The sequence below is a fragment of the Galleria mellonella genome, unplaced genomic scaffold (genome assembly GCF_026898425.1).
Source record: "Galleria mellonella isolate WM207_F2 unplaced genomic scaffold, CSIRO_AGI_GalMel_v1 utg93, whole genome shotgun sequence".
Lineage (NCBI taxonomy): Eukaryota > Metazoa > Arthropoda > Insecta > Lepidoptera > Pyralidae > Galleria > Galleria mellonella.
This window is the reverse complement of record NW_026442176.1, coordinates 5,738,171-5,757,801: the sequence shown is the minus strand read 5'-3', so window position 1 is coordinate 5,757,801 and position 19,631 is coordinate 5,738,171. Positions and strand designations below refer to the sequence as shown.

The window sequence follows — 19,631 nt, the reverse complement described above, 5'->3', positions numbered from 1 at the left end:
CGGCCCAGTCGAGCAGGCGCAGCGTGTGCGCGTGTGCGTGTGTATGCGGTACCTGCGGGAAGGGCCTGTTGGCGACGCGGTAGCCGCCCTCGGCCCAGTCGAGCAGGCGCAGCGTGTGCGTGTGTATGCGGTACCTGCGGGAAGGGCCGGTTGGCGACGCGGTAGCCGCCCTCGGCCCAGTCGAGCAGGCGCAGCGTGTGCGCGTGTGCGTGTGTACCTGCGGGACGGCCCGCTTGGCGACGCGGTAGCCGCCCTCGGCCCAAGCAGGCGCATTGCGCGTGTGCGTAATCAATAATCTATGCGGTACCTGCGGGAAGGGCCGGTTGGCGACGCGGTAGCCGCCCTCGGCCCAGTCGAAAATCTGCGGGAAGGGCCTGTTGGCGACGCGGTAGCCGCCCTCGGCCCAGTCGAGCAGGCGCAGCGTGTGCGCGTGTGCGTGTGTATGCGGTACCTAAGGGCTTGGCGACGCGGTTTCGGCCCATCGAGCAGCATAATTATGTATTTTTTTAATATTTTCAAAAACTAATTTTATATATATATTCTTTATTGCACAAAAACATACAGTAACAACAATGTGTATGCGGTACCTGCGGGAAGGGCCGGTTGGCGACGCGGTAGCCGCCCTCGGCCCAAGTTAATACGCGGTAGCCGCCCTCGGCCCAGTCGAGCAATGTGCGCGTAGCGTGTGTATGCGGTAGGCGAACTTATCTCGGCCCAGTCGAGCAGGCGATGTGCGCGTGTGCGTGTGTATGCGGTTCGCGGTTCGGCCCAGTCGAGCAGGCGCAGCGTGTGCGCGTGTGCGTGTGTATGCGGTACCTGCGGGAAGGGCCGGTTGGCGACGCGGTAGCCGCCCTCGGCCCAGTCGGCATAGGATGCGGTACCTGCGGGAAGGGCCTGTACGCGGTAGCCGCCCTGAGTCGAGCAGGCGCAGCGTAGTAGTGCAAGACGCAGAGCAGGCGCAGCGTGTGCGCGTATGCGGTAATAAATATTGTGTACATAAATTATAAATAATTATATATATATACACACACAAGGGCCGGTTGGCGACGCATCGAGCAGGCGCAGCGCGGTGCCGGGCGAGGGCGCGCCCACGCGGCCGGTGGAGCGGTCGTGCGCGTCCATGACGGTGGCGGCCGACGTGGTCTCGGTGAGCCCGTAGCCCGCCACCACGTCGCAGCACAGGCAGATGCGCAGCTGCTGGTGCGTGTCCGGCGCCAGCGGCGCGCCGCCCGCCAGCAGCAGCCGCAGCCGCCCGCCCAGCAGGCCCAGGATCTTGCTGAACATCTGCAACCGCACCGCATACCCGCTCACGCATCGCACATACACAATAACATTCTCAATGCGATATTCAATGTATTGCCAAAATAGAGACTCACAATAGTCTCAAAAGGACTGGCAACATTATTTAATCAATAATCTAAGCTAAAATCCAAACACTGAATGAATCACACTAGATACTTTTTATCCAGCATAATTATGTATTTTTTTAATATTTTCAAAAACTAATTTTCAATCCGATATCATAATGCCGATACCAAAAATCACTTTGTATCATAAAAATTAAATAAAAAAATATTGTACTCACAATCCTGTTGAGTATGGGCGTGTCGTATCCGCGCCGCATCCACGTCTGCTTGTACGAGTACGCCCAGCGGAAGAACGCGCTCGCGAACGGCCCGCTGCGAGACACCTTGTCCGTGATGCCCTTGCTGATGCGGTCCATTATCAACTGGCGACAATCACGTAACATATTTACTGTTTAAACTTTATGAAGTCACTATATATGGTCTATTACAACCTAGATATATAATATTATATATATAGATAGCTAATAACATCTGACAAGTGACTCTTATGTAGGAGCGAATTAACAGACCTTTCCGGATACACATGACAAGTATTTTACGTCGTAAAAGTCGTCAAAGAAGCTAACTTTTTTTTTCAAAAATTGTTTTCAAAATTGTCTATCGTTGCTGTGCAATTGTATTTTTATTTCTACACAAAACTTATAAAACAGAAGGAATTCCATAGCGGTCTTATTGTAGATTCTATTTTCAAATGAATTTTAAAAGTATTCCATATTTAAATGTCAAAATTGTTCTAGTACAGAGCTCAGTGATTGACGTAACAGAGGTCGGTATTTCTTTATCTATGGTTGATTTAATGCCAGATATTTACTGAAGACAATGGCTGTAAAGGTTTAGTCCTTTTGCCTTCTCTATTGATAGAGTAAACAGAACAAATATATATATATATATATATATATATATATATATATATATATATATATATATATATAGATGGTTGTAAAAGATTTTATCACTAAATAGATTAGATAGAAAAGTAAAATAACAGGAATTCAGAAGGATAACTTTCGTGATTTGGAGCTAACTTGCTCTTTTGAAGGTAAAACAGTAAACCAATTTGTGCCGCAACTATTTTGTATTACTCTAACTTATACACAATTTCAGTTTTTGTCGCTGTTTTAAGTTATTTTTTTGTGCATATTATATTTATTATGTTTTTTGAAATTTTGTATACACATACAATATGGAGTGGAAAAGGATATAGGCTGCTTTTTATTGCGGTCACGCAAAGCCGCGGGTAAATGCTAGTACTTGTAAATAACTAACCGGCACTGTGGTCATGCAGGTGGGCTTGAGGACGGTGGCATCTCCGCTGGTGCCCTTCATGATCTTGCTGGAGGAGTCCAGCATCGTCAGCGGCGTCGAGTACCCGATGGGGACACCTGTCACAAAATATTATATAATCCACTTAAATTTTTTCCTTCTTTGTATATTTAGTAAATAATATTATTATATAACAGGAAATAGAATATAAAGGTTGTTGTATGATTTTTTTTTTTTTCTGATGGTAATGCAGACTTTTCTCCTTCAATATAAATTGTAAAAATTGTAAGTTTTACTTATTCAAGTAAGATACAGTTGATACAGTTTTCATATTATTATTATTTAATGATCGATTTCAAACATTTTAGGAATCCGGTTTTGACTTGACAACTTAGAATGGCAAACAAGCTGACGGCCCACCTGATGGAAATTGGTAACCGTCGCCAATAGACATGAGCAGTGCCATGGACATAACAGAGTATACTGTTTTGCCCATGCATTGCCATTCCTGAGGACTCAGGTGTCATTCCTCTGTACCCTGTAAATTCACTGCCATATCCCACCCTTTAAACCGAAACACAGCCATGCAAACATAACTGCTTCACGGTAGAAACACGAATGGGACAGAGGTACCCAAACGAACGACTTTTGTACAAAGTCTCCTTCTGGTGGTATCTCACTACTTACATTTGTAGTCCATTACAAATATATTTATGATTAAGAATAAATCAAGTTAAAAAATTACAAAAGTTATGTTATATTGGGCTAACAGCATAAGACAATTGAACCACAATTGGCAAAAAGACCGCGTAGCTGCTTCTTTGTAGCTAGCCGGTCGAATACTATTATTATTTGATAAAAAAAAAACAGAGTTTCGTGCCTCCAGTCAAATTGTTTATAATTACTCTTCTCCATCCAAAGGTTGCCTGGAAGAGATCGCTCTTAGAGATAAGGCTGCCCATTGTTTCCTTAGCGTAATATTTTCTTATAATTGTTTGTGTTTATAATAAGTTTGTTATTATAATCTTATGGAGGGAACAATTTTTTTTATACCACTGAGGTGGCAAACAAGCATACGGCCCACCTGATGGTAAGTGGTTACCGCAGCAATTACCGTATGAACACCTGCAATACTAGAGGTATTACGCGCGCGTTGACGACCCTGAAGAAACCTCTTTACCCCCCTTTTGAAGAACCCCATGCTGTAGTCTCTTGGGAAAACCTCGGCAGGGAGTATCTATCTATCTATGTACTAACCACCAATGATGCAGAGACTCTCGGCCAATAGTTCGAAGACGTGCGCGAGCGGCAGGAAGCCCATGAGCATGTCGTCCTCGTATATGGGCACGACGTCCGCGAACGCCTTGAGCGTGGCCAGCATGTTGCGGTGCGACAGGATGACGCCCTTGGGCACGCCCGTCGAGCCCGACGTGTACATGATGATGGCCGTGTCCGTCGGCGCCGGCGGCACCGCCTCTGTACAATCAAACATTGCAAATAAGTACCAACCACTGCACCTTTGAGAGAAGGGATTGTTAGTAATGCGGACTATCAGTCTTATTGCTAGCAATGTACCCTGTCAGGTCGACCTCCACGTGGTCCCCCCTGGAAATCATCGAGAACAAATCACTCAGTGGTGCCCCGACATATACCGATAGCGCGGTCGGGGTTACCATTCCATTATCACCCATCATACCAAAAAAATAAGGTAGAACCTACTGTAGTTAATTCTATGCAATTTATCACGATTGAATTCAGCAAAACTTTATTATTTTCATTAAATTATATTGTAATATATATATATATGTAGGTATGCTTTGTAAATTCTTACGTCGTGACAATTAAGCTGGTGATAATTAAAACCGTAATGAATTTATTTTATTTATTAGAAAACATATTTTAATATCGTTAACTTGATAGCTTAGTGATATAACTTAATTAATAGTCGATTAGTATTCCTTAACTAATTTATTATTGATTAATTACTTGATTGATTATTTATAACGTATACGCGAATCAATTAATGACTAAATAGATTATAGATGGGAAGGTTAATAATATCCACCATAATAACAGACATGAATGCTTTTGACGTATATTTATCAACAAATATATATAAATAATATATAAATTGGCTAGGCCAAGTAGATATCTTCTATTTAATACAAAGCGCTTCAGAACAAATCTAGGCCATTTCTCAGCTATTAACAGAATGCAGTTACAGTATAGTCAGTTGTCACGATTGCCTAATATTAATATTAACACGACCTTAAAGAAATTCAAATCCACTTTGTATAGATTCTTTTGTTAAATTTAATCAGCTTAGTAACAGCATGGCGTGTATCGTTGCATATATATATATATATATATATATATATATATATATATATATATATATTTCTTACTAATAATAATATATTATGAATACGCATGTCGTGGCGGCCTTTGAGGCAGCAGTTTATAATGTAACCATATTATCATGTATTTTAAGTAAATATAAATGTATGCTTTGTTGGTTGTCCTTAAATAAATAAATTATAATCAGTGTTGCCAGGTACTTTGGCCACGTGAATCAGTGTGTGAAAAAAACTAAGTTGGTGACACTGAAAATTAGCGTCATGTTTAAAAGCACATGGTCCGAAGGTGGCAAACAGGCATACAGTCCGTGTGATGGTAAAAGGTCACAGTAGCCTATGGATGCTTGCAACACTAAGGGTGTCACAGGAGCTTTGCCGACATTGAAGAAACCCTAATATACACATATTTTACATAATTTTTTTTATACAACTTAGAATGCCAAACAAGCTGACGGTCCACCTGATGGAAAGTGGTAACCGTCGCCTATATAGACATGAGCAGTACCATGGACATAACAGAGTATACTGTTTCGCCCATGATACCCCCATGCGTTGCCCCATTCCTAAGGACTCAGACATTATTCCTCTGTACCCTGTAAATTCACGCCATATCCCACCCTTCAAACCGAAACACAGCCAAACAAACACAACTGCTTCACGGTTGAAACACGAACGGGACAGAGGTAGCCAAGCAATCGACTTTTGTACAAAGTCTTCCTCTGGTAATAATGTATCTAATGTGTGACGCCATTATAATGCTATTATTTTCCTTTTTTTTATTGTTAAATATTTTTTGTAATTTATTAAGTACTAAACAAATATTTCTTTCTTTCAAAGTAAGGGTATCCCATACCTATCATTGACATATCACATGATGCTATCATTGTGAGGTGCAATAAAGTTATTCAGAGTTTGTTCTTTTCAGTTTTGGTTGTAATGTTTTATGTATTTATTGTTAAGCGTGTCGAGTCTCCGATCCGAGAAATAGGTATTGGCGACCCGCACGCATGCTAAAGGTAAAGGAGTTAAGGGGCCGCCTGAAAATCAGCGCTATATAGGTACATCTCGCTGGAGCTGTACGTATATAGCAACAGCTGAGGCGGCTCCTATTACCAGCAACATTAATTGTTTTTTTTTCTTTTTGTTGTTTTAATTTTTTATTTTCTTAATACTGGTAATAAAGGTTATCTATCTATCTATCTGGGTAATTTGTGTACTGTAAGTGATGCAAATAAATTATATATCTATCTATCTATCTATGTACCAAATTTAATTCAAATTCGTTCAGCCGTTTAAGCTCGATTGGAGAATTTTTAAATGCACTCATATTTATAATATTGATAGGATTTAAATATCCTAGCTAAACTTACCAAAGCTGGCGTTTATTCCTTTCTGTATAACCTCCTTGTAGCCAACGATCCTGATGCCGGGCTTGTAGCCCTCCCGGTCGATGGTCTGCAGCTGGTCCTCCATGTATATGATGGTGTCCACTTTGGGCGTCTTGGCGAGGATCTTCTTGAACTTGGGCAGCAGGTCGTGAGTGGTGATGACAGTGGACACCTCCGTCTCGTTGATGCCGTGTGCTATGGCCTCGTCGCCGAGCGTCGCGTAGATTGTTACCACTGGAAATTGATAATATTAATTTAATTTAGGTAATCGAGTGCAGGAAAGGTACTGGTAAAAATAATGTAAATTGACATTGACATGGACATGGACATTGATGCTTCTTTCCACTTGGGTGTTGCTGGAAGAGAACTCTTTTAGAGTCAAGCTCGCCTTTATACATTTGATCACCTCTGTCATGTTTTTTTTTTTATAAATAATTCGTGTGTACATCAAAACGCTATAAATACACTGTATACAAATACAATACACTGAAATTCTTCGTCATGTTCCAAAGAACATAGCATATAGCTGAGTGACACCATTTAAGTGCTTATTCTTTTCATTATTTTTGTTTATTTTCAAATGTTTTTATTATTACGTTTTTTTTTCATGTGAAATTAAGCACTGAATAAATATTTATTTCTTCTTTCTATAATAAAGTATTAAATAAATCAATCATTATTTTGTATAATATTCCATTCTGAGTGTGTATGTGAGGCGGTGTACGTGGTGTGCGTGCGTGGAGTGCGTGGGTGCGTGCGTGGTGTGCGTGAGTACGTGCGTGGAAGCGTGCGTGGTGTGCGTGTTGTGCGCGGTGTGCGTGCGTGCGTGCGTGCGCGGCCGACCTGGGATGCTGAGCTTGAAGCAGCCGTGCGCGGCGAGCATCCACTCGGCGCGCGTCTCGGCGAACATGGCGATGTTGGCGCGCGGCGCGCAGCCCAGCGCGCGCAGCCCGCTCGCGAACTGCCGCGCCTCCGCCTCCACCTCCGTGTACGTGCGCCACACGTAATCGCCCATTTTGAACTGCCGCCACCATCATAACAGTTAGAGATGGCCGCTAGCTGTCATATTACTAGCAACATCTACAGTCACGCGCGTAACCATCGTGGTTAATTTGTAATGCATTCGCCTACATCCTCACCTATCATCCCTCATTGGTACTTTGCCCACTAACGTATACCGATAGAATAAACAGGACTGGCATTTCATGTCCGTCTATTAAAAAGAAACCTTCAATTTTGATAAAAAAAAAATATTTTCCTTGCAAAAAAAAACTGCGACTTAATACAAAATTAATGTGGAATGCAAAATCAGATATTATAATCAAATCAAAACAAACATATACACATACAAAAAAAAAGACTATAGGCAATGAGCATCCATTTGTTTTGGATGTCGGTTATGCCAATACAAAGGGTCGAACTCCCAATAAATGCGACGGACACCGACCTTCTTGAAGAGCCTGCCGTTGGGCTGCGGCTCGTCCTCCTCGCTGAGCACGGTGCGCGTGCCGAGGCAGCGGCGCGAGCCCCAGCGCTGGGCGGCGGCGCGCAGCATGCTCTCCATGGTGAGCACGCCGTCGCGCACCAGCCGCACGTGCAGCTCGCCCGGCGACGACACCGACCGCACCGTCACGCAGCCCGGCGACGACTGCGTGATGCGCGCCTGCGGCCGACGGCACGACACTTAGTATATCACATCACTTGGGTACAAGGATCAACAATCCAAATTACCATTACCCATTCCACCCCCCCCCCCCCTGGAAACCATAGCACTGAATTCCAGGTGTATTCATCATGATAGGCTAACTAATCTATCTTTTCGGGGAAAAGGGATTGTTATAGTAATGGGACTTTACCAGCTCCATTACCAGCAATATATAGGTAGACCTACACGTGGTTTTCCCTGGACACCATGGTTAATTCTTATGGAATTTACCACGATGGGCTGACTGACCTGCCTTTTCGTTCTCATTTATCATATCTCAATGGTGCCCCACAAAAAAAAAAAAAAAAATCAAACGCTTTGCAAATATTTACGCAACTTTTATAACCTTCACAACATTTCACCAGAGGGAGACTTTGTACAAAAGTCGTTTGCTTAGGCACCTCTGTCCTATTCGTGTTTCAATCGTAATGCAGTTGTGTTTGCATGGCTATGTTTCGGCTTGAAGAGTGGGATATGGTGTGAATTTACAGGGTACAGAGTGATAACACCTGAGTCCTCAGGAATGGCAACGCATGGGGGGTATCATGGGCGAGACAGTATACTCTGTTATGTCTATGGTACTGCTCATGTCTATAGAGGACGGTTACCACTTTCCATCAGGTGGGCCATCAGCTTGTTTGCCATTATAAGTTGTACAAAAAAAAAAATTGTAATTATGTGAAATCATTGTAGTTTGTTTCATAATGTTTATTAATAAAAAACATATTGTCTTTATATTTATCAAATCCGTAAACTTCATTGTTGGCGGTGTAGGTTTATTATTATTATACATTGGTTCTTATTACGCTGTTATTAATAAAAGTATGTTTTTTTATTAATAAGAGGCCATGTCACACACGAATGAACACTGATCAATTATAATATATATACAAAAACATTCTTTATATGTAATTGTGAGATTGGAAAATTTACAATTTGGAAACGGGCAAGATTTGTTCTAGTAAACGTTTTGATGTGTATCTATCTTCTATATGTATATCTATTTATTATCGTTATCTATGTCTATCTAACGATATTGTATTATTACGTACGTAGTTTATACATTTTATATAAAAGAAATAAAGAAATAGTTTTATTCAAGTAAAATTAAATTTAAGTATTTTTGAATAGTCTATTTCATTATTATTCGAAACGCAATTTCAACCAAGAAGAACGGGCAAGAAACTCAGTTTTTATATGCAAATTAAAATGGAAAACAAGCTGACGGCCCACCTGATGGAAAGTGGTAACCGTCGCCTATAGACATGAGCAGTACCATGCACATAACAGAGTATACGATTTCGTTCATGGTCCTCCCCATGCGTTGCTATTCCTAAGGACTCGGGTGTTATTACTCTGTACCCAGTAAATTCACCGTCATATCCCACCCTTCAAACCGAAACACAGCCATGCAAACATAACTGCCTTATGGTTGAAACACGAATAGGAGAGAGGTGCTTAAGCAAACAGAATAACGCTTAACAAGAAGATTTTTGTACAGAGTCTCCCTCTGGTTTGCTATTTTTAAGTTTAAATATATAAATAATGAATTTGTGTGCACACAAATTCATTATTTATATCATATCAGATCATACATTTTATAATATATGGTACATAATTAAAACAAATTAATAAAATGAGTCAATTGGAGTGTCCAGAGCAGACTCCCTACAGGAAGCACCTGAAAATAAATGTTACCTTAATCCGGCGCGAGAGGGCGCGCTTCCTCCATGGCCGCTGCACTATTAAGTGAATGGGGAAGGTGAGGATGTCGAAGACCAGCGTCACCGCCTTGATGGTCTTGAGCACCGCCGACACCCACCATGTCTCCGGCCTGTAATCAATTTGGGTTCATTATTAATGGCATTTTCAAGGCAGTTATTTCCAGGAATACATTTACTATGGTGCAAATCAAAAAGTCTCGTTACTAGGTTTGATCAGTCAATTTTGGGCCTATCAATATATCTCAGTTGGGGGAAAGGGATTGCTAGTAATGGAGACTGAGAATCCCATTGCTACCAATATAGCCAGCCAGATCGACCTCCTCGCGGTTTTCCCTGGAAACTATCATGGTTAATTTATGATGAATTCATCATGATGGGCTAACTGGCCTGTTTTCATTTTCATCGATCACTCTTCACTGGTGTCCCGCTAGCGTATACCGTTAGCGCAGGTGGGGTTACCATTCTATTTTCACCTAACTAAAAAAAATATCTTAGTCACGTTAATAAAGATGCGGATAAAAACTTGTCTAATCAAAAAATGAAATCTTTGTAATTAATATTATAATACAAAGATTTGATTTTTGTTTGTAACGGTTTACCCATTCAGTTTCACTCAAAAAATACTTAACAGATTTTGAAAATTTCTTCACCTATGGAAAGCTACATACATTATCAGAAAATAAAATAAAAATAATGAAATAAATAATATATCCTTACTAATATTATATATGAGCCGTGTGGTCCCGGCATAGAATGGACCAGCCCTTCCTTTCCCGGTGTCGTAAGAGACGACTAAGGCGGAGGATAAGGGAGGGCGAGCGTCCCTCTTAAAACATTGTCAAAGCCTTACTACGGTTGCCAACCCGCGTGCTAAGCGTGACAACCGCAGTCGGGCTTTGACAAACCCCCAAGGGGGAGGCTTATGTTCAGCAGTGGACAGTTAAAGGCTGATATGATGAATATTATATATGTGAAAGTACGTTTGTTTGTTTGTTACCTCTTGGCGCCTTTGCCGCTTAACCAATGGCCATGAAATTTGGTACACACGTACTATATGCGATGGAGAAGGATATTATAGTCTATCTCTATCTCAGTCAGTTAACACATGTTGCGAACAATGTCGCGGGTAATGAAATAAAAATAATCTATCCATATAAACCTGGGGTGGGACACTAGTGGTTGATAAAACGGTTTAAGGGATTTTTTTAATAGATGATAATGGCGTAATAACCCCACCTGCGCTATCGGTATACGCTGGCGGGGCACCAGCGAGGGATGACAGGCGATGATGAAAGCAGATCAGTTAGGCCATCGTGACGAATTCCACTAGAATTAACAACGATCGTTTTCACGAGGAACCGCGTGGAGGTCGACCTGATAGGGTGTATTGCTAGCAATGGGTCAGTCAATGGTCAGACCCCATTACTAACAATGGCTTTCCTCCCTAAAGGTTTGGGTTAAAGTAACGCTACGCTTAAATAAGCAGATACTTGATCATATATAAAGTCAGGCCCTAGCGGACGAGTTTAACAAGTTTCCCTGTAAGTACGTAGAATAAATAGCAGTTCTCAGTTTGTAGATGACATAGTTATTTTTTTTATATAAACGAGTTTCGTAATTATGTATATACTATGTACTATGTACACTGTAATTTGGTACTATAATTTACCACAAGTAGCTATATAATTAATGTCTAAAGAAGTATATTTTTGCTTCATTAAATGTTATTATGACTCCCGTTATGCCAAATTTAATATTAATTAGAAATCCCATTAGTGTTATTTTAAATTGAATAAGTAAAATGCATCGATAAACTAGATGTTTTGTTGATATCTGTCACGTGACATATCTGTGACGCCCGTCTCCCATTAGGGTAAGCAGAAACAATGGAACGCCAAATGCTTCGATTCAAACGAACCTCTTTCGCTTCCCCCACATTCATCAATCTTTTCATACGCGTTCGCCGGTTACGGGTACTTTTAATTTGGCTTTTCTTGAGCACGTCGACTATTTGGTCGACATACGACCACCGTCTAGAGCGGCCCCTACCGACATCTTCGTAGATATATTAGATTTAAAATATTAGAATTCAGAATAAAAAATCGTGTATATATATAACATTTTTTTTTTAGAAAAAAAAAAAAACAGCAAAAGCTTCTATGAAAGCAAAAAACAGACATCAATATTTCTCTTATCCGAATTCCAAGGTAAAAAGGAGACGTCTGCGACTCAAATAAGACGTCAGTTTTAAATAATTTTAGTGACTAAAAGTCGACGTCAAAATGACGACTAATTGCTACCTTGATTGGCAACATGATCGACTAACATAGCAACAAAAATCTCCTTCAAATAGCATACGAAATATGGGATGCTATATTTATCAATACAAATTGTTTATTATTAAAACGGTAATAAATCTCAAGTTCAAACATCCCCGTGCCCACACAAAGGCTTGTGGTGGTGAGCCGAGCACCGGCGGCGGCGGCGGCGGCGGCGCGGGTCCTCTGTGAAGGTCGGGCGTGCGCGAGACGCATGCGCGCCGGGTCACGGCCGCCTATCAACAGATGCATCCGTTGAAATCCGTCCTGCCCGAGCCGCGACACTGACCTATCTCTCGCCCCGTTTATTTACACTTTCTATACAGCTGGAATGAATGCAGCGCAGTATAGAATAGGGGCCAGATGGTGCATCGTAAAACAAGATTTTAATGTTCGGTCACGTTCAGGTTGAAGTGCTGAAATAATTTTTAAAACCTTCGTGGTGCATGAATTGGTCACGTGACCGCGAGATTTTTACGAAGAGTTCGAAGGTTTATTTAAGCGATATGCAAAGGAAGAAAGTTCGTAATACATCTATATTTTTGTAAGTATGTTATGCGATATTTTTGCCCGTTCTGAATCGATTTTTTTATTTTTATTTATACAAGCTAGAAAAGCAAACAAGCTGACGGCCCACCTGATGGAAAGTAGTAACTGTCACCTACAGACATGAGCAGTAACCATGGACATAACAGAGTATACTGTTTCGCTCATGATACCCCCCATGCGTTGCCATTCATGAGAATACAGGTATTATTCCTCTGTACCCTGTAAATTCACGCCATATCCCACTCTTTAAACCGAAACACAGCCATGCAAACACAACTGCTTCACGGCAGAAACATGCATGGGACAGAGGTATCCAAGCAATCGACTTTTGTACAAAGTCTCCTTCTTTAACATCGATAGGTTTTACCTCTCCCATGTAGATCTTATGCGCGAATTTCGTAAATATTGAAGATTCCTTTGTCCTTTTTTTTATTATAATAATTTGCAGTAAGTTCCCACTATATACATAAAGGTAATTTACTTCGAAATAACCGGTAATGGAGAAAATAATAAATATGCCTAGATACCGTCAAGAGAATCAAGTACGTATAAGGAAATGACCTCCGTACCTAGTTCAGGCTAACCTAGCGGCGGACCTTACATTGTTTTTACTAAGTAATGTGGCATACCGTGACATTATTGCGTTTTATAATTACGGTGTTTTTATTTAATTAAACATAGCTTCATAAACGGAAGATGGAGTAGACTACAATGGATGTCATAGACAATTTTGTGATGTCTATGGTGTTGTTTATGTTATAGTTGATAGTTATCATTTTCCATCAGGTGGGCCATTAGCTTGTTTTCCATTCTAAGTTGCATAAAAAATTTAATTATGAATAAAATCATAATCGTTAGTATAAGAGACGTTATGGCAAAGTAACTGAAGATTTTGACAAGGAAACATGTAAAATCCCTTAAAATTAAAAAAAGCAAGTGTCAATAGCTATAGCAAATAAGCCGACAGCACACCTATAGACATGACCAGTACCATGGATATAACAGAGTATACTGTTTCGCCTATAATACTCCCCATGCATTACCATTCCTGAGGACTCAGGTGTTATTCCTCTATACCCTGTAAATTCACTGTCATATTCCATCCTTTAAGTTGAAACACAGCCATGCAAACACAACTGCCAGAGGGAGAGTTTGTACAAAAGTCCATTGATTGGGTACCTCTGTCCTATTCGTGTTTCAACCGTAAAGCAGTTGTGTTTCGGTTTAAAAGGTGGGATATGGCGTGAATTTACAGGGTACAGAGGAGTAACACCTAAGTCGTCAGGAATGGCAACGCACGGGGGGTATTACGGGCGAAACAATCTACTTTGATATGTCCATGGTACTGCTCATGTCTATAGTCGACGGTTACCACTTTCCATCAGGTGGTCCGTCAGTTTGTTTGACATTCTAAGTTATATAAAAAAAAAAACTGGTTCACGGTAGAAATACGAATGGGACAGAGGTGCCCGAGCAAACGACTTTGATAGATAAATTAGTATTATATCTAAGTAAATCCATTAATCAGTGTAAGAGAATACCTTGTCATGCCGACAGTGTGTTATTTTATCGCGGCTTATTGAAAATAGAACCTGTTTGAATTCGAGCAATCGATTTAGAATAATCTAGATATTGAGAAGTAAGAGTACATATTGAGAACATTTGCGATGTCTGCGAAAATATATGATAAAAATATAGTATATACATATTATATGTATATAAATATGGTCTAGAAGCCGCAATTTGATAATTAAATTAAGTGATACATTGTGATAAAGTTTTATCTAACCTGTTATGTTTTTTATATCGTTGCGATGTCTATTATGTAAATGAGTATGTTGTAACCAAGTGAATTATTAGAAGTGTTATCATCTAATCAGATATTATAACTCATTGTCGTTAATAATTGTAAGGTATCGATCGATGAGGTTAAGCAACGTTGAGGCGTATCTATTAAATGGATGGGTCACCATCGTTATACGTTAGAAAACATTCGTACGACTTTCACACTGGTGAATTACCTACGATGAACCAACTGACCTAACTTCACCCTCATCATCATCATCCATCCTATCGTCCCTCACACTAGTAAGTACGCCGATAGTGCAGGCGGGGTTACCGTTTCATAAAAAAAAGTCAAGAGACCTAGTACTCTATATGATTTTTAATTTACACTATGTTAGAACACGACTTATTTATTTGCTAGCGACTCGTCCCTGCTTTCACACGGGTGGACATTTTTACATTTTAAAAAGTGGCCATTTAGGCTGCACGCGCGACGGATGCTTAAAAATGGAGTAACTTCTCCCGTTTTCCCAACATTTCCCTTCACTGCTCTGCTCTTATTGATCGCAGCGTGATGAAAATTATATTATAACCTGACCAGGAGTATGAAGAATAATTGTACCAAGTTTCGTTAAAATTCGTCGAGTAGTTTTTGTTTCTATAACGAACATACAGACAGATAGACAAAAATTTTACTGATTGCATTTTTGACATCAGTATCGATCACTAATCACCCCCTGATAGTTATTTTGGAAATATATTCCATGTACAGAATTGACCTCTCTACAGATTTATTATAAGTATAGAAGATTTATAAATTGCTCACCACACTTACAGTACCAAAACGTGTAGTGAGCCAAAGGTTTATTTTACAAACTAAAAAATTTTAAACAACATTAAAAAATATATATCTAATCATTAAATATATCAACATCTGGCTGCTGAGCAATCAGAGAATTGAGCAGAGAAATAGTCTTATAGTTTCCTCTACCGAAAGGTTAGAAAGAAAATGTCTGCAAGCACATAAATTAATGAAGCTATTTATATTCGTGGCCAGTACTAGATGCCAGTCACCTTTGATGTTACGAAACATTCTACGCACACACGAGTGTATACAAGCCCTAAATCAGGTAAGCCTTACATTTCGTAATACGAAGTGGTAAACTCAAACTTTAATTGCTTAATTGGATTTGTAATTTGCACTTTATGGATTGAAGAATTAAATTTAGATTTGTAAAACCGGCTATATTATGATTAGAATTATTTATAGGTATCGGATATTAAATGAAATATATATAATCTACAATATTTTTGTTGATCACTAGTTGTTTACACACATATTTTGTTTTGGATTAGACTGTGGCTGTTCGTTTGAATTGCCTACCAGCTAGGAAAAGTTTGTATTCGAAAATAATAATGGGACGTCTAGGTTTTTCCGGACAATTTCTCCGATTTTTCTCTTAATAAAACCCGAGGTTTTACATAGAAGATTTGGATAAAAAAAAAAGAACTAGTCAAAACGGTCTAGCCGTTCTCGAGTTTTAGGTTTAATTTAAACTACAAAAAATAACTGTTTCTATTTGTTTCAAATTATTTAAAAAAAATTGGCTTTTTTTTTTTAATTTACCTTCAATAAACAGGAAAATTGTTTATTCTGATAAATAGTTAAATAACATTTTATTATCCGATAAGATAGGTGAAAGCATACACAGGCAAAAATGGGTTGCCGTTCGAAATACTCATGTCAAATAAGGATGTATTTATAATATACTGATAATTTTTTTTTTATTGCTAGATAGATAGATAGATATATAATTTATTTGCATATACTTACAGCACACAAATAACATGAGATATAGATAAATTGGTTACAAGGCTACACTCTGAGTTTGTCGCACGCGTCCGTGTAGCCTAGCTTCAGGCTGCAGCTGAAAATCAGTGCTTTGCTTTTAAGCAAAACCATCACTGAGCTGTAGCCTATTTGGGTCACTGCGACACACATGGCGAAACCATATTTTATCTTTTGTTGTATATTTTAAAAAGTGTAAATAATTTAATTGTATAAACATGTCACATGTCATAAATGGCTCAAATAAAAAGTTTATCTATCTATCTATTTATATACGCAAAAAAAGAGATAACACATATAAAAAAGGCTGTTTCTTTTATTATTATTGTTATTTGTAACAAAGAGATGTAATGTATTTGACTATAAAAAAAAAATACGTAAATTATATACATAAAATATTTTCGAATTTATTTCGTTCTTTCATTAATAGAAAATTGGAACTTTTTTAAAGATATGCCCACCCTTGCTAATAATTTGTTAAACTAATGGCTGTATCTTTTTTTTTAAGAGCAAATATATATTTTAGTAGTAGTTAAGGTAGCAAATTTTAGTTGGCAAATCACACAGCTCTATTAACTGACCAGTATTTATGCAGTTTCTTGTTACACAATGTATGACCAATGAAACAAAGTTGCCGCATTACTCAAACCACGAGTATTATTAACCGCATCACTAGTTTCCGTCCGCGTGACTGACTGAATGTATCAATTGACCAAGATTTACTCCTCTGTACTTTGTAATTTTACTGTCATATGCCACACTCAAACCGAAACACAGTCATGCAAACACAATTGCTTCACGGCAGAAACACGTATGGGGCAGACGTATCCAAGCTTTTGTACAACCAGAGGGAGACTTTGTACAAAAGTCGATTGCTTGGGTACCTCTGTCCCATTCGTGTTTCTACCGTGAAGCAGTTGTATTTGCATGGCTGTGTTTTGGTTTGAAGGGTGGGATATGGCGTGGATTTACTGGGTACGGAGGAATAACACCTGAGTCCTCAGGAATGGCAACGCATGGGGGTTATCATGGGCGAAACAGTATACTCTGTTATGTCCATGGTACTGCTCGTGTCTATAGGCGACGGTTACCACTTTCCATCAGGTGGGCCGTCAGCTTGTTTGCCATTCTAAGTTGCATAAAAAAAAGTCTCCCTATGGGATCTATCCTTTTATGATCACTTACCATTAGGTGAGTTAAGATCAAGCGCAAACTCATGTTGTAATCAAAAAGATATAAGGCGAAATGATCATATCAGTAATAAATAAAGTAATATTTATTCTGAAAACGAAGGAAACTTAAAAATCTGTTATTACGAGGCGTCGTATTGTCGTTTGAAATATAAGCTTCGGGGAAACATTGGCGACACGCCAGCGAATCGACCTATGCCGGCTAAGCCTGCGGAACAAGGTTTTTAGCAGCATCTTTATCGTGTACAATTATCGATGAAAGTTTTTCTTTTTATTTTTAATTAGGACAAAAGGCTACTGTAGGCCATCATGCCAATAACAAAGAGATAACGAGACGGGATACAATTCGAAATTTTGAAAATCGAACTTTTAACTGATGTAAACCGATTTGTTAAAAAAAAAAAGCAAAGTAAATGCCGGCCAGCTAGCTAGTGACTACTGGACTAACGACCTAGAAAAGTTGCATTGATTAGACTAGCACAGAGCCTTAACTATAGTCAAACATTAACCAACCTGTTTGGTGCATTCGACTAAATGAATTACTATTTTTAGAGATTGTAAAATTTGCAATATACAGGTTGCTGGATATGTGTGTTTTTGCTGTCCATGAACGTCACAATTCCGAATTTAGAATTGGGAAAATCAAGAAATAAGATAGGGTATAGCAAGTTGGTCAGTCGGGGTTCGTATAAACAAAGTTTGACCATATCAATGACCTCTATTGAACGTGAATCAAATTATGAATAACAATATAATGAAATCGTAATAATAAAAAACGATGTCTGCACATCCAAGATATCTGAAGACTGTAGACATATATAGAAGATTAGCTATTGCTCACGGTTTTGCACGAGTGGTGGGTGTGTTTCCCCTTTAAATTAAAAATTTCAAAAATTTTTCTTAGTCAATACTTACATTTTGAAACAAACAATTTTAGCTATCGTGACTTAGATTTAGACTGGTTTTGACTGTGTGTTAGTAGTCAGGATTAGATCTTATAAGTACAGATATTTAAGAAAAATATAAGAGGTTTTGATAAGACCAATAGAAATCAAAAGAGTAAGTTTTAGATATTTTTCTCTTCTCTCTCTGTAGTGTAGTAGTTACAACACAATGCTGGCATAGCGAAAAAAACTGCTGCATCAAATTCGATGCAGTTTTCACAGTTGTGTTCTTGGAGGTGTTACTTAAAATGTGGTGTATATTTTATCTTGATACGTCATTTCGTAGTGATTTTCATTGGTTCAAAATCTACTCTTACGAAGTTGCGTGCATAAGTAGGGTATAAAAAGCTATAAACAAAAGATACACTTGTACAAGTACAACAATATGCCGTTATTGCTTAAAGCAATCTTTTCAAAACAACCCCAGGGTTATCATTACTTCCGCAGACGACATTTTCTTCTCATTTTTACGGAAGTCATCCGATTTCATTCGTTTCTATGTTTCGTAAAATTCGGACAGCTTTGTTATATCCCTTTGTATCTTTTTTTTTTTTATACGACTTAGAATGGCAAACAAGCTGACGGCCCACCTGATGGAAAGTGGTAACCGTCGCCTATAGACATGAGCAGTAGCATGGACATAACAGAGTTTCGCCCATGATACGCCCCATGCGTTGCCATTCCTGAGGACTCAGGTGTTTTTCCTCTGTACCCAGTAAATTCACGCCATATCCCACCCTTCAAATCGAAACACAGCCATGCAAACACAACTGCTTCACGGTTGAAACACGAATGGGACAGAGGTACCCAAGCAATCGACTTTTGTACAAAGTCTCCCTCTGGTAAACACTCGGGTAATTTGACCCTTTGAAGCCATCCTCTACTTTTTTGTTTGACGGAACAAAATCTTTAACAGCTTGATGATTTTTAACACAATCGTAGAACAAATTTAAATTATATAGAATAAACGTTAAATAGATATAATGATATCAATATGGGAAAGCTATGTGATAATGTTTCGACATTTAATTATCGAAATGCCGAAAGACCACAAAGTTTATACAAGTGAAACATAAATCTTCCCTAAAACTTGGCACGAGAGTAGTGCATCATAAATTTTACTCTAGTGACTAAGAGTAAATTATACATTAAAACATTCATTGTTGAACACGAAAAAAAAAAAAGAGTTTTA

At 39.1% G+C, this 19,631-nt stretch overlaps 1 protein-coding gene and 1 long non-coding RNA gene across 7 annotated transcripts in view; one reads left to right on the top strand and one right to left on the bottom strand.

The window, feature by feature from the left end:
- LOC113513543 (long-chain-fatty-acid--CoA ligase 4) overlaps positions 1-19,631 on the bottom strand; it is a 70,373-nt gene that overhangs the window by 6,336 nt on the left and 44,406 nt on the right. For 5 of the 6 annotated variants that reach the window (XM_052902733.1, XM_052902732.1, XM_052902731.1 and 2 more), the window contains 9 exons: positions 9,779-9,914; positions 7,823-8,038; positions 7,219-7,396; positions 6,358-6,609; positions 3,888-4,106; positions 2,634-2,749; positions 1,586-1,729; positions 1,055-1,284; positions 817-865 (listed from right to left, as the gene is read on the bottom strand). In XM_052902733.1, the coding sequence (XP_052758693.1) occupies positions 817-865; positions 1,055-1,284; positions 1,586-1,729; positions 2,634-2,749; positions 3,888-4,106; positions 6,358-6,609; positions 7,219-7,396; positions 7,823-8,038; positions 9,779-9,914 (1,540 nt within the window). Of the gene's footprint in view, positions 1-307; positions 358-816; positions 866-1,054; positions 1,285-1,585; positions 1,730-2,633; positions 2,750-3,887; positions 4,107-6,357; positions 6,610-7,218; positions 7,397-7,822; positions 8,039-9,778; positions 9,915-19,631 lie in introns of all 6 variants that reach the window. The other variant, XM_052902730.1, reaches the window with a different exon arrangement.
- LOC128202427 (uncharacterized) overlaps positions 12,589-19,631 on the top strand; it is a 50,095-nt gene continuing 43,052 nt past the window's right edge. The window contains exon 1 of the long non-coding RNA XR_008253773.1: positions 12,589-12,666. This is a non-coding gene — a long non-coding RNA (uncharacterized LOC128202427). The remainder of the gene's footprint in view (positions 12,667-19,631) is intronic.